The 17,906-nt window shown below is 46.9% G+C and overlaps 1 protein-coding gene across 2 annotated transcripts in view; it reads left to right on the forward strand.

Annotated features, from left to right (window-relative positions):
- AFF3 (ALF transcription elongation factor 3) overlaps positions 1-17,906 on the forward strand; it is a 579,340-nt gene that overhangs the window by 527,605 nt on the left and 33,829 nt on the right. For both annotated transcript variants that reach the window (XM_057558661.1, XM_057558662.1), the window contains exons 13-16: positions 3,097-4,179; positions 8,737-8,861; positions 12,509-12,710; positions 15,442-15,566. In XM_057558661.1, coding sequence (XP_057414644.1) covers positions 3,097-4,179; positions 8,737-8,861; positions 12,509-12,710; positions 15,442-15,566 — 1,535 coding nt within the window. The remainder of the gene's footprint in view (positions 1-3,096; positions 4,180-8,736; positions 8,862-12,508; positions 12,711-15,441; positions 15,567-17,906) is intronic.

A 17,906-nucleotide genomic window follows, 5' to 3' on the forward strand; every position in this document is an offset into this window, starting at 1 on the left:
AGCATGCTGTCCCCCTAACCTATTACGGGTCCTGCGAGGGATACAAAGAAGCAGAGACCTGGCCCCTGCTAGAAAGCAGTGTTTGGCTTTGTTGAAGACACAAGATTTATATACATGAAACGGCTGTGGACATCAAAAGATGATGCAGTTAAGGATAACAGAAGGCCACAGGTATTATTTGGAGAGTTAGTGGTGTCTCCAGAAATCAATCTAATTCTATCATTTTAGGTTGAAGACTGACATTTCTCAAAAGAAACGAGGTCCCTCTTTCGTGAGGCTCCACCAGAGAGTAGTGGGAGGCTGGCAAAGCAGCAGGGGAGAGAATCTGGCCTTCAAGCCCAGACAAATGTGGGTTTAGCCTTGGTGGTGCCTGGTCGCTCTGCAGCTTTGGACATTCCACTTAACCTCTCTGAGCCCCATCTGCAAACTAGGGGCGACAGTATTTCTTACCTGTATGGATTCAGTTAGATGATACATATAAAGTGGAAGCACATTGTACGTGTTCTGGCGAGGAAAGATGGCTGTTAGATGATGGATGCCCGAGGAATTTGGATTTTTGTTTGAGGGGCAAGAGGAGGTCCTTGGAGATCCTTTGAGAAAGAGAATGTGATTTAGTGATGTGTTGAAAATGGTCCTTCAGCCTCATTTCTCCAGCTGTGAAGAGCAGAAAAAAAATGACCCTAGAACACATCAGGCAGTGGGCCCACACCCAAGTTCTTCAATTCTCCCTTCTCTGTGAAGGCTCCCTCCAGGGAGTTTTAGTGGGAGCCTCCCTGTGAGCCGCTGTGTTTTGGCTCCAGGCACGCGTCTGTGTTCTCCCACATAAGAGATGTGAGGTGTGGGAGGCTCAGGATGCTGGGGGTGAGGGCGAGCTAGTGTGAGATGTGGTGGGGGGGCCAGTGTGAGTGGCAGGCTCTGCCATAAATGGTCCACCCTCTCCCCGTGTGTGGCGCCTTCTGCAAGGCCGCGTCAGCATCCATTCATATTACTGGGCCCCATTTATCTGGGGAAGCTGAGGCACAGAAGTCACTGACTCGCCGGTGGTCCGAGAGAAATGGGGTGGGGAGGAGACAGCCTCGGAGCCATGGATATGTTTGCCACCAAAGTAGGCTTCAACCACACCCAGCTAATCTCAGGGCAGGCGAGAGCTTCCCCTTGGCGAAGAAGAGGTCCTGCTGCCCTGCTTCCGCTCTTGCATCGCTGTTGCAGGATGGACCAGGTCAGGTGTGCTCTGCAGGTTCCATTGTTCCCTATCTCTGGAGAAGCCGAATTAAAGCGAGGTCAGAGTTTACACAGGACAACTCAAAGGTGCAAAAAAAGATGTATCGTTTTGTTCTTTTGCCTCTTGCTTGGGAGCCCTGGTCCTTTGGGTGGCGTGAAAGCAAACAAAGCAGAAAGTTAAGTCAGAGACCAGACTCCCTATCAGGGTCATGAGAGATTCCCCTTCCACACCTGTATCCCAGGGGGAGGCTCCCCATCCTCAGGGTGCCAAGGAAAGGGCCTGGAATCCCCATGCTGGCCTCCACTGAAATGTCTCTAGTCATTCCCAGTCCCTGGACACCCTGCGCCATGGTTCCCTGAAGTGTAGACAGTCTCATCTGTTTTGGGGGAACCAGCAGGATGTCCACGGTCCCTGCCACAGCTCCAGTGCCTGGTGCCCACACTCTGTGGCCACTTCATCTTGGCCCCAGGCCCTGCTGGCCCATTAAAGGCTTCCCATCTCCCTAAGCTGTGCCCCAGACGCCTCCAGACTCAGCCAGGACCCTTGGGTCTAATATACTGCCCTCCCCTCTCTCCCCTCCCCTCTCTCCCCTCCCCCAAGAGCCTTGCTGCATGTGGCTGTGCCCCAAGTTCTGCTCTTAATACTGACCTCACTGTTGAAAACCAAATCTGGATACATGAAAGCAAGCTTTGGGAAATTATTATGTTAAAAAACAGTGGTTTTCTCCTACAAGGGCGCCTGACTTGCTCTGGGCATTAACCAAGCAAGTTTGAAATGCAAAGCTAAGCCGATTCTTTATTTTAGGCTGGTATCTAGTCTTCCCCTGGATCATCAGAAGCCATGAATTCGTAGGGTAGAGACCATAGGGAAGGAAAAATACATCACCTTAATCACTTCAAAAATTTTCCCCATTTCACATATATTCACAAATTGATAATACTCTAGCTAAAGTTCTATACTTATCAATATACCTCTTTTCTATTAATAATCACAGATGCTCGATAAATGGACTTTTATTATAAATCAACAACATTTACTCCCTGTAAAAGCATCAGTTCTTCACCTTTGAATAAGACATAGCTGCCTAGAGATGCGAATGAAAGCTATGTCCCTCTCCCCGAAAAATGCGTCTACATAACATTTCACATTCTGTTACAGGGCATTCACTGACCTCCCCCCCACAACTCCCCACCACCACCCCCGCCCCCCCAGAGCCAATCTATGGGCCAGAGTTGAAAACCTGAAATGTCCAGGATTTGCTTTAAGGTAGCAAAACTGCTTGCAGGAAAGGTTTCCATTGTCACCTCCTCATCTGAAATATTTCGGGCAAAGCGTGATGAATGCAGGTTGAGGATGGACGAACCAAGTCCAGCCATCAAAGTGCACGGGGCACACACAGGTAGTTCTTTGGGAGTTTAGTTTCCACTGAGTCCCCTTTTCTAATTCCCCCCCCCCCCCATATTTTAAGTCTCACAAAAAATGAGTGCTTTAAAACTCAGGGTCTCCAAACTACACCCCAGTTAACTTTTGTGGACTCTCAAGTTTATGTATGTCTGTATAGATATAAAAAAATATATACATTGTATAACCCTCAGAAATGTTGGAAATGGGTCCTAATGAAGCACAGTGCATCCCCTTATTTTCCAAATAGGCCTCAAACTGCTGCACTGGCATTTCAGTGCCGGGGCCCAGGAAGCGGACGGCATCTCTGCACCTTGTGTGCCCATGGATGCCGCACACCCCTACAGCTTCCACGCTCCTTGTGTTTCCAGCCCATCCATTTTCTGCCCTAAGTCCAGAGGAAAACGGCCAGGCCCCTTTTAAGTGAGCCCATCATAAAAGATATTTGTTTGTTGCCGGTTTTCTGCTTTTAGGCCGAACCAGCGTCCTCTAACAAGTGGCAGCTGGATAAATGGCTAAACAAAGTTAATCCCCACAAGCCTCCTATCCTGATCCAAAATGAAAGCCACGGGCCGGAGAGCAATCAATACTACACCCCGGTGAAGGACGAAGCGCCAGACTGCGGGAAGCTTCCCGACAACGTCTGCCCGACCAGCCTGAGAGACAAGGACATCAAGAGCGCCTGCAAGGAGGAGCAGAGGCCGAGGACCGCGAACAAGGCCCCGGGGAGCAAAGGGGTGAAGCAGAAGTCCCCGCCTGCGGCCGTGGCCGTGGCCGTGACCACCGCCAACGCCCCGCCGCCCACGGTGGCAGGTGCGCCCGCCGAGAGCGCGCCCGCGCCTGCCCGGAGGTCCGCGGGCAAGAAACCCACCCGGCGCACCGAGAGGACCTCGGCCGGCGACAATGGCCACCGGCCCGAGGAGCCCGCAGGCGCGGACGCGCTGGGGGCGAGCGTGGGGATCCCCCCGGAGCCCCCCAAGCCCCGGCCCTGCGGCAACAGTAGGACCAGCCACCGCAAGGAGCTGCGCTCGGCCGTAACCTGCGAGAAGCGCCGCACGCGGGGGCTGAGCCGGATCGTCCCCAAATCCAAGGAGTTCATCGAGACGGAGTCGTCCTCGTCGTCCTCCTCCTCGGACTCGGACCTGGAGTCGGAACAGGAGGACTTCCCTCTGTCCAAGGCCACTGCCGCCTCCGGGAGCGACCCGAGGCTGAAGGAGGCTGCCAACAGCATCAGCGGGGGCGGCCCCCGGGCCCCTGTGGGCTCTATCAACGCCAGGACCACCAGCGACATCGCCAAGGAGCTGGAGGAGCAGTTCTACACACTGGTCCCCTTCGGCCGCAATGAACTTCTCTCCCCGTTGAAGGACAGTGACGAGGTCAGGTCACTCTGGGTCAAAATTGACCTGACTCTCCTGTCCAGGATCCCAGAACACCTGCCCCAGGAGCCGGGGGTCTTGAGCGCTCCCGCGGCCAAGGACACTGAAAGCGCGCCCCCGAGCCACGCATCTGATGCGCCCGCAGAAAAGGCTTTGCCAAAATCCAAGAGGAAACGCAAGGTAGGCCTGGAAGCCCGAGGGGCTGAGGGCAGGGCGGGAGGGAGGGCTCTCCCTGAACTTGCGGGCAGCAGGTCTGCTGGTCTAGACTGTTCGCGGAGCAGGAGTTTTATGTGTCTTTCCTCAACAGACGTTCATAGAGCACTTTATATATGCCAGATACCTTTGTAAGTACTTGACATGCATTAACTCAGTTAAATCCTTAGAACTGCCCAATGAGCGAAGTATCCTTATTATTCCCATGTTATAGATAATTAAGGCCTGTCTCACTGCATGTGGAAGTAGGCGAACAGGAAATCTTCCCTGAATATGTGCAGAGGCAAGCTGGAGGCTGGGCCTATGAGAAAAGCTAAACACGGGTGAACCCCATTCTTTGCTGGAAGGGGTGGGATCATTCATTGACTTTAGAAACCAACAGCCTCATAGAGTTTAGTAAGGCTGTGACTGGGGTGAGGCGTGAATCTGGAAGGGCCTAGTGGGGACCGTGGACGACGGGGCCCCGGGAGGGGACACCAGCCTGGTGCATCAGAGCCAGCGGCTGTGCTCCCGTGGCATTGATCAGGAGAACTTTGTGGTGGAGACGGGCTGGGAACAGGGCCCTCAGGAGGAGGGACTTTTGAGTAATCAGAGGGTCAGGGATGAGGTGGCGCCAAAGGAGGGAAGCAAGCTGAACAAAGGCGGGTTGAACAAAGTGAGACAGGCAGCTCAAGTACTCAGAGAGCAGGACGTTTGTCAGGAGGCAGACCCAAATGCTCGGCCGTTTGGCCGTTTTTGAAGATTTTTGAGCACAGGAATAATTTAATCATAATTTAAAGCCTATTTTGAGGATTTTTATCCCCTCCTGTTACTACATCTTCAAAAGTAACTTGGACCACAGTGGAAAACACAATGCATGACAAACCAAAGATTGTAGTCATCGTGGATGGTCCCAAATTTAGGACAAAATCATTCACAACAGTTAACACGTATATATGTCCCCATGAGAGATGCTGGTTTTGTACATATTAAATCGTTTATAAAGTCCTTACAACTTTATGAGGCAAATATTATCGTCATGCCCATTTTACAGATGAGGAAACGGAGGCTCAGAGTTCCTAAAGGGACTTGCCCCAGGTTCACATAGGTGAGAAAGGGCAGAGCCAGGAATGAAGCCCGGATCTGTGGCCCCAGGGTCTCCCAATGAGAAGTCAGCATGTGGTTTGTGCAGTATTTTCCCCACAGGACCCCTGCTCAGAGGGCTCTGTACTTGGAGTTTAATGCTTGCAGTTGCCATCTTGGACTTCTTCATTTTATCTTTGAATTTGTGTTTAGTAAGTGAAGTGCGATGGGGCGATAGAGCCTGTGCAGTCCCACCTCCTGCCCATTTCCCAGGACAGGTTCTGCCTGCCCCGTGGCCCCTTCACACTCCTAGCCCTGTGCAGTCTCCCCATCCAGGGGCCAAGGCACAGGCATAATGAGGGTCGGGGTCAGGATGGGCATCTCCCCACCCCCAATCCCAGTACTGAGGGGTCCTCCAGGGGAGACTGCAATCCGCAAGGGGTTGCCAGTTGGCCTTGGGGAAGGGGAAATACCTAACTGGACTTCCTCACCCCTTGACCCATGGGTTCCACAACTGGCTGGCTGGGGAAACCCTTCACTGGTGGGCTGCGCACAAGCGCCCTGTCGCAGGCCCAGGCCCCCCGGTACTTGGGAGTGTCTACGCATGCCCCCCAGGTATCCCCATGCCTCAAGGAGCACAATATGAAATAGCAAGTAAACGCACCATGACAGGTCAAGAGAGAGACTTTGAAAGACACGAAAGACAAGAAAATGTTTCCGACTTTAGTACTTTATAATGTTACTTTCTTTTTTTTTTTTTTGAGGTAAAATGTAATGATTTGATATTGGTTTATAAGTATTGCAAAATGATGACCACAATAAGTCCAGTTGACATCCGTCACTATCCATAGTTACAAATTTCTTTTCCTCCTGGTGAGAACTTTCAAGATCTCCTCTCCTGGCTACTGTCAAATATGCACTACAGTATTATTAACTATAGTCACCATGCTGTATATTACATTACATCCCCATGACTTATTCATTTTATAACCAGAAATTTGTACCTTTTGACCTCCTTCATCCATTTTGTACTCCCCCCAACCCCAAGCAATCAGCAGCCTGACAACATAAGCTGGGAGGAGGTTTGGTTTTTGTTTTTAGATTCCGCATGTAAGTGAGGTCGTAAGGTATTTGTCTTTCTCTGTCCGACTTATTTAACTTTTCATAATCCCCTCTAGGTCAATCCATGTTGTTGCAAATGGCAGACTTCCTTCTTCTGTTGTACGTACATATATGCTGCAGTACCCTTATCCATCTGTCTAGCCGTGGACATTTGTTTCCTTGTCTTGGCCATTGTAAATAACGCTACAGTGAACATGGGGGTGCAGATATCTTTTCAAATGAGTGTTTTCGTTTTCTTTGGATAAATACCCAGAAGTGGGATTGCTGTATCATGTGGTAGTTCTATTTTAATTTTTTGAGCAACCTGCATCCTGTTTCCACAGTGGCTGCAGCAATTTACATTCCCACCAACAGTGCACAAGGGTTCCCTTTGCTCCACATCCTCACAGACTTATTAGTTTTAGTTTTTTTGATAATAGCCGTCCTGAAAGGTACGAGGTGATATCTCATTGTGGTTTTGATTTGCATTTCTCTGATGATTAGTGATGTTGAGCATCTTTTCATGTACCTGTTGGCCATCCATATGTTTTCTTTAGAAAATGTCTAATCAGCTCCTCTGCCCATTTTTCAACTGGATTTTTTTTGTTTGTTTCTTTGCTGTTGAATTGTATGAGTTCTTTGTATATTTTGGGTATTAATCCCTTCTCAGATACACGATTTAGAAATATTTTCTCCGATTCAGTAGGTTGCTTTTTCATTTTGTTGATGGTTCCCTTTGCTGTGCAGAAACCTTTTAGTTGAATGTAGTCCCACTTGTTTATTTTTTGCCTTTGTTGCCTTTGTTTTTGGTGTTAAATCCAAAAAAATCATCACCAAGACTGACATCAAGCATCTTTTCCTGCTTTTTGAACAAGGCTCCCAGCATTTTCATTTTGCACTGAACCCCGCAAATCACGCAGTCAGCCCTGGTCTCCTGGGTGACCTTCCCTTCTGTGGACTTCAGTTTCTTTGTTTGTAAAATGGTGACATCTTTGCAGGGGTGTTGTCAGATTCAGATGATATAATGCAGTAATGCGGGTTAGCTCACTACAAACCTACCCTCTTTCCTTCTGTTTTCCTCTACATACCCTGCCCTCCCCCTTACTCATTGGATTGATTTGTCCATCAGTCCCCAGGTGATTAATTGATTAATGAGTGAATCAGTCAGTCATCTGGAGATGGATGGTTAAATGGACAGGCTGATGGAAAGAGAGAGAGAGAGGTATTTCAGAGATAGAAATTGATAAACATACAGATAGATTGGAAATATATATAGCTGTATAGGTATATGTAGATAGAGAGATGTGCAAAAACATATACATGTATATTCCATAATATTCTGTATTTAAATAATTTTATTATTCATGGACTTTTTAATTTTAACTTACAAAACTTCATTTACACTAAGCCTGACACTCAGCTCTCCTCATAAAATCTACTGAATCATCATTAAACTCGCACAGAGAAGTGAAAGAACATTTTCACAGCACTCTTTACTCAGTATCTGGGGTGTGAAGCCCTCAGTTTTGGGTGCTGGAGATGGGACACCACAGACCTGGCTGTCCAGGGTGCAGAGTCTAGCCCTGCCCGAGCCCTGGAGGCCAGAACTGGGGGTTCAGAGCTTTGGCTTGGACCCTCATTGGGGGCACAGTTTCAGCGTGAGCTGCTGAGGTCCTTGCAATAGAGGCTGTGTAACAATCCCAGCTAGAGAGAGAAGGTCAACATTTCTCTATCTTTGGTGCCGGTGCTTGTCTCCTGGAAAGCTCTGCTGAGGGCCCTGAATGTGCCTGTACTGTGTTGCTGCGATCTCACCAAAAATGGAATTTGGTTGAATGCCTGTGCATCACACGCCTAGTACATGCCTAGGTTAAATACAATCGTGGAAAACAAGAATCCAGTCAAACTACTGTTTTATAAAAATATCCTTTGAGGCCATGAATTTCAAAAGAAAAGTCCGAGCTTGTCACTGCCCTTACAACATTAAGCCCAGGATAGGTCGCTATGCCTTGTTTGGGTACCAAGAAGTGCCAAAGGGAGGGACGCTGAAGCTCCGGCGGGACCCCAGAACAGGTCTTCTCTGGAGGGTGGAATCTGCCTGTTGGTAAAGAAGCGTTCATCGGTCACAATGGTCCCTCCCGAATTTTGATCTTCGTGTCATGCTGTTTCCTCTCAGTAAGCTGACAGATTTCTTGCTTGTTCGCGGGGTAGCTGATGGGGAACCCAGGCCAGGGCCGAGAGTGTTGCAGCCACATTGGTGCTCAGGATGTTGTCCGGAGAAGCCCAGTGAGCTGGCTGGTGATGGGGGCTCGCTGTGATCCCTTGAAATCGGAAGCTGATTGGTTTTTGCTTCTTTCCGTGCAGTGTGACAACGAAGAAGACTACAGGGAGATCAAGAAGGCTCAGGGAGAGAAGGAGAGCTCTTCACGACTCACTGCCTCTGCCAACAGTACTTTGTCCGCAAACCACTGCAACGTGAATGTCAACAGGTACTCACGCTCCCAGGAAGGCAGACGCAGCTGGAGGCGTGTCTGGGTCTGAGAGGCACATGCCTACTGGGGGAGAGTCGGATTTTTGAATGACTGCTCTGCTCTGGGTCTCCATGTTACCTACCAAGCCTCTTGGGCTCCTTCATCAATAGAAATTGAGAAGAGGCCAGACAAGAAATTCAGACAAGGCTTTACTGGGGCTCATGCTGTAGCACGAGGGAACAAAGACAAGTAACAGATTCCCTTGCTCGCTGTCTGATGGGGGGCAAGCTGATTCCTTAAATGGGGTGAGGGTGGGGTGGGGCCAGGGGTCAGGCTGGAGGGGTGGCTTAGGAGGTCTGCTCACCCCCTTGGTGGCGTTGAGTGCAGCGTGCATGTGCAGTAACCTACCTTTGCTCCTGACACCCTGCTTTTTTGCTCCCGACTCCTCAGAAGTGGCAGTTGGGTTTTTGGTCTTTTTGTATCTTGTTCATAATTTGTTCCAACTGCCCCGTGCATGCAGTTATTTTTAGTCCCTTGTAGTTTCTTTGTATTTTGTGGCTCAAGGACATGTTTGTCCAGGTGCAAGCACTGCAGCAGAGGGTCCCAGGTCCCAGCCTGTCTCATGCAGACTCGCTTCCCTTGGTTTAACCCAAGACTAACCAGTGTGCCTGGATGTGTGCTTCTTTTTTAAGAAATTCACGTTCTTTATTTATTTATTTATGGCTGTGTTGGGTCTTCGTTTCTATGCGAGGGCTTTCTCTAGTTGCGGCAAGTGGGGACCACTCTTCATCGCGGTGCGCGGGCCTCTCACCATCGCGGCCTCTCTTGTTGCGGAGCAAAGGCTCCAGACGCGCAGGCTCAGTAATTGTGGCTCACGGGCCTAGTTGCTCCGTGGCATGTGGGATCTTCCCAGACCAGGGCTCGAACCCGTGTCCCCTGCATTGGCAGGCAGATTCTCAACCACTGCGCCACCAGGGAAGCCCTGGACGTGTGCTTCTTGTCACAGCTCCAGGTGCGCTGGAAGTACTTCTTTGTAACAAAAGACCAGTTACTAGCTGCACACAGTTCTAGCCTTTCAAAAACACACCCTCCACTCTGAAAACTTACAAACTGAATTAATAGCCAGTAAACCCGTGAGAACACTAAGCTAGTTACACAAATGAAAAATATAAACTTGAGCATAATCTCCATATGACACACCTAAAGGCGTTGGGTGTAGACTGAATTTGCGGTGATAGACAGGATCCAGGTCTCCAAGGCGAAACGGCTACCAAGTCCCTCCTGTCAAGGGGTTCCAGAGAGACCCACGTGGCACTGAATCCCGTCTGTGACAAAGGCTTCCTAGCAAAGCAAGGTCCCAGATATTTATTATAAGTGAGCAGCTTATCATCAGTCATAGAAAAGTCCTTTCCATTTAGAAATAGCACAGATCAGAAACCACTTTATCCTCTGCTAAGACACTCCTCACTCTCCCTGACTGTGTACATAGAATTTTTAAGGGGAGATTAATGTTTCAGCGCAACACATAAAAATGTAGACTGAAAGGTTAGGAGAAGATGTAGAGTGGTACTAAAACCCGGAGAGGAAATTGGAGAGCGAGGGTGCCTGAGCACAGGCCCACTGCAGTGTTAGAGTCACCTTGGGAAGACGGGCGAGAGCCCTTGAGGGTCTGAGCGAGACAGAGCAGCACACACAAGCTGGCCGAGCCCACAGTCCTCTGTGCCAAGCAGATGGTATCCCAAAATATTGAGGAAACGTGAATGGGGAAAATACGGCTCAAAAATGTCTCTTTAAATGTGTGATAGAGTTATATATGTGCTTCTTTGTTAATGCCTTAAATAACCTTTCTAGCAGATCTAGTAATGACCCTAATTTCTAGTAGTGATGAGTGTAAACCATATTTCAAGGTGTCTGCAACAACTGATAAGGCATGAAAGTATCTGTGATTTCCACTGGTGACACAATCACAGGTATTGCTAGTAGTACTCCTGCTAAACCACGACTCTGGTTTCTTGCCTTCGTTCATAATTAAAAGAAATGTTCAGTTTCAGTGAGAGGTTAAGGAAAGTGAAGATGCGACTTCTTTTCCATGCAAGTGCAGGGACCCCAGGATACAAGCTCTTGCTCTAGAGCTTTTGCTGGCAGAGCCTCCTGGCCCTGATAGTTTCACTTATGTTAAGTAAGGACTCAATGCATATGAAAGTGCTTTGAGTTTTTCTGGGAAAGGTGGCCTGTGTACCTCTGGAATTGTGATTACCACTGTTAAGCTTTACCTGTGTAATAAGACAGTCCTACATATATGGTGATTGCCCATCCCAAAGATGCGATCCCAAGAACGTTCCAAAGTTACTTTGGTCAACTTGAATAGATAAACTTATAATGATGAAGAAGAAATAATCATATGTTCATGACAATATTTAATGTAATAATTTAGTTTTCTGCAAACATTTAAAATCATGTAGTGTGTAAAATAATTGAGACTTAGAAATAAGACTTTTTCACTCACATGTCAAGAAACAATTATATTCAGGCGGTTCATATCCGTCTTCAACATCAGTGTTTTCATCTTCACTGGCTGAGCCACTTTTGACTCGTCCAAGCCAGTTTTCGAGAACACACCTTCTCACTGCTAAGTTGTTGGATGCACAGTACTTTTTGAACCAGAAAGCTGTCATCAGAAATTCTCTCCCTACACAGATCTGTTTGCATAACATTAAGAACCTTGGCTTCTCATTTGTTCTAGAGGCCTGTGTTTGTAATTTCTACGCTGTGACCACCAACTAAGGAAATTGCTTAAAAATAAAAAGTGACTTTAATAGTCAACACATGCAATTAAGAAGTCACAACTGCGGGAATAATGACTAAATCTTTGTTAAATGAATTTATTTTAACTGACTCTACCAGGTGACTTCTAGAAGCATCCCAAATTAGCAATGATTGAGTTTATTTGAGGCTAATGTGTCTTCCCCCAATTTTTGTTTCAAAGTAAAGTAACGGAGAGAGCCCTATCAACATAATATACATTGCAAAGACTCAAATATGACTCCCTTCTCTGATGGTCTTTGGCAGCGGGGGGATTTATATTCAGGCATAGACAATAGTTTGGAAGGTAAAATAAGGAGCTAGGAATCAGAAAATGTCATTTCTAATGACAGTTTTCTATTCTTTGTTTATTCTGATCAGTGCCTGGCTACCTAACAATTAGAAGGTGGGTTCATGCTTGGTTATTCTGTGATTCTGTTATTCTCCATATAATAATTAGTACAAGCTCAGGTGTTAGCAAAAGTCCTTTTGGAAGTGGAGACCTCGTGTATAATTTGAGTTTCCCGTTACCTGCTGTTTACACTTGTTAGGAAAACAGTAAGTTGTTTGTCGTGTATTTTGAGATCCTTGGATGAAAAACTTGGGAAATGAAGTTATTATTATGCTTAGTCATTTAACTCCAGAATTACTATTTTTTTCTGGGAGGACGAGTAAAGAAACAATGAACGAAATTTGTTTATTGTTTGTTACGGTCCTAATGCCATAAAATCGTTTCCTGGCATAATAATTCCCAATAAACGTCTTCCTACCAGCAGGTTTTAAATGGGAGGGTCACATATAAAACATTTACCTTGCCATGTGCTGAGTGTGTGACATTCCATTACTGTGATTTCTTTTTACAGCTTGGCCATCCCAATAAATAAAAATGAAAAAATGCTCCGGTCACCCACCTCACCCCTCTCCGACGCATCTAAACACAAATACTCCGGTGAGGACCTGACTTCCCCCAGCAGATCCAACAGCAATGGTTTGTTCACTTCCGCCTCCTCCAACAAAAAGCATAAGGCTGAGAACCAGCTGCAGACCCATGGTGGAGACCTCACGGTACGCTGACGCCCTTCTGCCCCAATTAAAACACGAGTGAAAATGAGCATACCCCTCTACTCTGCCTCTAGCCCAGCACAGTCCGAACACAAGCATTTTTTTTTTTTAATTGCAACTTCAGGAAAAGCTCTTGCTTTATTATTCCAAATAAATTTTCCCAGGTAAAATAAATGTCCGATAGTTTCTGGTATGTGGGAAGATAATGTTTGTTAAAGTCCCAAGGAGGCCTTATTGACAGAAAGCTTGGCTGTATAAACAGCACAAGTTGAGAAAAGGTTTAATCTCCAAACCTATTAGACTGGATGACGTAAGATCAGTAACAACCACCTTGCGACATTGCAGAAGGTCTCATTCCCATCCGAGGTCGAGGAGGCCCACCTTGGTAAGGGGGCCCCATTGGCGGTCCCTGCCCACATGGCGGCGTAGCAGCAGGAAGGTAACCTGGCATGCCTTGAGGAAGACCACCGTACTGACCGTGAGGCGGCATTGGGGGTCTCATTCCTTGTTGCTGTGGGATGCCTGGCTGCGGAGGCATCATACCTCCATTTGGTCCAAGGGGTGGATTACCAACGGGAGCCTGTCCTGGTCGAGGAAGATTACATTGATACGTGGTGACCAACGAGGTCCCGCAAAGCAGCCCTAAATGCTGGTCTGGGAAGACCTGGCAAAGCAGCTGCTCTTCGCCTCTTGCACAGGCAGCTGCCGAAGAAACGGAGGAGGCATTTTAAGCCTCTTCTGCTTAGGAACGCTCTTTGGAGGACTTCATTTCCCATCCTGAAAAGAATTAGCCCTAACGTAACTCTCCCAGGACAAAGTAAATTGGGAGTTTTGGACCAACCAGTCTTTACATTTGAAAAGATTTCTTGCCCTGGGGCAGAGCTAAATCTGGGATTGGAGCCCAAGGCCAAAGTCTCAGGGCTCCCCTCTGCCCTCAGTGGCCAATGTGGGACAGCTGCCACCACCCCTCTTCCAGTGACTTTGTCAAGGGTGATTCCAACACCCTGTATTCCCCTGGGAACCTGGGTTCACCTCTAACCTCATAGCTTAGTCACCATGTGACCTTGGGCCAGTTGCTTAATCTCTTGAGGCTGTTTCATTTGCAAGACGGTGGTGTAAGATTTAAATGAGGCAGAACCGTCTAAAGAACCCAACCCCTATGGACCCCTGTGCAGCTAACACTGCATGTAAGTTCCTCTTTCCTGCCACCCTCCATCTGACAGCGGGTGGCCCTGGACTGTGCATCCTCCGGGTACATTATTAAATGCCAAACTCTCCCCCCCTGTGCCTCTCAAAACCAGTGGGGCTTTGTGAGGCAGGGAGAAATGAGACTTGGCAATAGGACTCTGCAAAGAAAGTCGGGGGAGGCAACATTTCATGCTTTATCCCATGAATTAAAGAGGCAAAAGAAGTTGGTAGATTGTCCAGCAAGAGCCTAAATCTTACTGAACCATCAGGAAATTAACCCCTTTATGCACCCTCATTTGGGAGCAATTATCTTTAGTTCTAGGATACACGAATCTGAGAAGACCGTATTAGAAAAAACAAATAAAAAGCTAACAATTCCAATTTTAAACCAAACACAACTTTTCTTTGCCTCTAGATCCTTCAATCACAAGCAACTATGATATGCAGAGAATCGTAAACCAATTATAGACTTTATTGAGGCATTCTTTCACCGAACAGGTGTTTATCGAGGAAGTATTTATTGTGTCCCAGGCACTTTGCTACATAACAGAGACGCATTGATGATCTAACGGGTTCAGTCTCTGCCTGCAGGATAGCTTACAGTCTAGCTGGGGAGAGCCACTTAGAGCAGGGCTTGCACACATCCGTTATTTACTACCCTGCATGCCAGAAAGGAAACGCCCAGAGTCCTGGAGGCTCTCGTAACAAGGAGGCTTGATCTACGCATAAAATCGGTCCATATTTAAAGAAGCATTGATATACACTCCACTTTAATTATTTCAGAGGAATCCATTTGAATTTCCGAACTAAAAAAGGGGTGTTTTATGATCCAGACCTTCAACACACCATAGGTGCTCTCTATAATGTCTGTATCTCCAGGAAAAAGGATGTTTCAGTTTTTCCCCAGATCAAGAGTGTTCCTTCTTAAAAAACATTTTAAATCATTTCTAGTGATTGCCTGTGGCTCTTCCCTGTTCTTCACAGACGGCTGATGAGAACCAGTCACTTGTGACCTGAGTGACCTCTTTTGTGAGGGATGATTATAGCTCAGTGGTTCTGAGAGCTTGGGTCCTGGACCGGCATCACCTGGAACTTGTTAGGAATGCATGTTCTCAGGCTCTTCCCCAGACGTACTGAGTCAAAGATGCTGGCGGTGAGGCCCAACTGGCTGTGTGTTAATGGTGATTCTGATGCAGTCCATTTGGAGAACCATGGGTCTAGCCAACTGGGAAGAGTAGGAGCCTGAATCCTAAGCCCCCAGCCTCCACCCACAATAGCCATCTGAGCTTGGGCGAGTTCAGGATCTGGATCTGCGTGAGTGGGCACACTGAGAGTTCCCTTTTGATGTCGTGGGAATGACATTTGACGACGTATGTAAAAACCTCCAGCTTGAGACCTGTAATGCAAGTATTTCTTCTTCTTTATTTCAACAAAGAAAGCACCATCAGCTCTAACCTAGGACACAGAACACAAGCGATTCTAACAGGTTGCTCCTTCAGCCAGGTGGCCAGTTTCTCAGATACAAGTGTGTTTGTTTGTTGTTTAGAAAGCGGCTCACAACAATTCTGAAAACAACGTTCTCCACAAGTCACGGCCACAGACAGAGCCATGGTCTCCAGGCTCCAACGGCCACAGGGACTGCAAGAGGCAGAAACTCATCTTCGATGACATGTAAGTGTGGACTCTTGGTTGATATGGTGAGGCCAGATCAGTGGGAGCGGGGAGATGGTTTAATATGCGTCTCATTCACAGTGTGGCCATTTCTGTCATGTGATCTGATCTGTTAAATGTCACCCTCTCGAAGGGAATTGCAGCTTCACTCCAAGTGTACCCCTGAGTCCTGGGGGGCTTCTGAGTGAATGGAACAACCAGTGCTAACAGGGTTGCATCCAGGATGTCAGAAAACTAAGCTAAATGGCATCAATGAGTCATATTTCTAAGCCCCTGCATTTGGGGTTGTATGCTACCAGAAAGAGAAGCATTTTTTGTTTTTGTACATTCTAACAGGCAAAGAATAATAGTGATTCACTCCTGAAAGCTTTTTTTTCTCTAAAATGCTGTAGTCTTTATAAAAGTGTAAACAGTTCTTATACAGGAGAAAATATCCTGTCATCCATCTCCCAATCCTAACACTGAAACCCAAGTATTAGTTCCGTTCCCGGCATCAATTTAAGAGGAGGAGAAACAAAAGAAAATGAATAAATGTAACATCCTGGAATGCTCTGGAGATGCTGAAAATGACAAATGAGAAATGATAACATGATACTGAAAATTATTTAGGCTCTTGGGGAAAAAATATGTGTCAAGGACAAGCCTGGAAGGCGGCAGGGATGGTTTCAAGAGTTCGGCTTGAATCCTCCTTTCAATTTTAGCTGTTCACCAAGCGTGCAGTGTGTGTCTGTTTGAGGCACGCCCTTAAATCCCTGGAGCAGCGGGCACCAGTGAGAGAACACCCTGCTCTCTGACTGTTGACAGTCAGACTGTCAACTGAGGGGACAGACTGTAAGCCACGAACCTCACCCAAAGTCAGAAAATAAAATGGTGCTGAATGTGTCTGAGTCCCAGCTTCCTAATCAGAAAAAGTGATTGTCATGACAGGCTCTTCCGAGATCCAGTGAGATGGTCTCTCCTGAGCGTGATCACCTGGAGAATTGAAAGCTTGGCGCGGTGGTGATGACTTTTCCACCCTCATCTCCCTCCCGTCCTACTTTCCAATCCTAACTTCACCCAGAGTATAGACACCATCAGTTGATTCACCTCCAAGAAACAATACCAAGTTGTACTCCTCAAGCCCTGCTTGGACTTCATTAAGCTACTTAGGGCACAGACTTTGAGGGTTGAAAGCCAAATCCACATTTTTTTGTTTCTTTATTGAACACGTTCCCAGATCATTGGATTTACGAAAGTGTAAGGGTGGCCCAGGAGGACGTGTGTTTTTCTCCTCTTCCCGTGGCTGCCGCAGCTGCACTCAACCCCAAGCACGCTCTGTCCTGACCCTCAGCATCTCCCCTTCCCCTCCTCGCCGCTGCCCTGGGCATCAAGGGAGGTGGTAATTAATCTCCAGGGTGGGGGGCGTGTAATGGGAGTACAATCAGGCAGTCAACTCCATATATAATTAGGGTTTGGTGGTGTAAATTGTTCCAGGGAGCTTTAACCGTTTGCAAAAACAGGAGATTAGAATTGTGTTTAATGACAGTGTGGAAATTTGCATTCAGAAGATATAGGAATCTTTTGATTTTCATCTTAATTAAAGATGCTCTTCCTAATATTAAGAAGCAAATTGAAGACAAAGTAGTTATGTGGATGGGTCAGCCTCCATATCGTTCAGGCTGCAACCCAGTTCTTTGAGGAATTAAAAACAATTATACTTGTCTTACAAATCAAGTCTTTATAAGAATGGAAACGGGGCTTTAGACATCACTCAAAGCCCACCTGTCATTTTTACCAGTCCCAAAACTGCCCTTATTCATCTCAAGAAGCTTTCAGAGGGGGAGGGATGGAGTGGGAGTTTGAGGTTAGTAGATGCAAACTATTATGTATAGAATGGATAAACGACAAGGTCCTACTGTAGAGCACAGGGGACTAGAGTCAATGTCCTGAGATAAACCATAATGGAAAAGAATATAAATAAGAATGTAAATATATATATGTATAACTGTGTCACTTTGCTGTACAGCAGAAATTAACACAACATTGTAAATCAACTATACTTCAATAAAAAATAAATTTAAAAGGAAAAAGAAAGTTGCAGGTATTATAAAAGATCTGGACTCAGGGAGCAAAAAAAAAAAAAAAAAAAGAAGGAGAAGCAGTCATAATCTACAACGTGATCAAGCACACGTGCATTTGACAGTAAGGTACCCAAAGCATCAGATGTATCAAGGGCATGGTGTTTAAACACACACATGTATGGGAAATTAAAATGTAAGGAATTTTCCAGTGTATGGACCAGAAAGCTAAGTCTGAAACAGCAACAACTAAATGGTCATACTTCTACCGGCAGTGTCTTGG

This window comes from Balaenoptera acutorostrata, chromosome 12 (genome assembly GCF_949987535.1).
Source record: "Balaenoptera acutorostrata chromosome 12, mBalAcu1.1, whole genome shotgun sequence".
Taxonomy (NCBI): Eukaryota; Metazoa; Chordata; class Mammalia; order Artiodactyla; family Balaenopteridae; genus Balaenoptera; species Balaenoptera acutorostrata.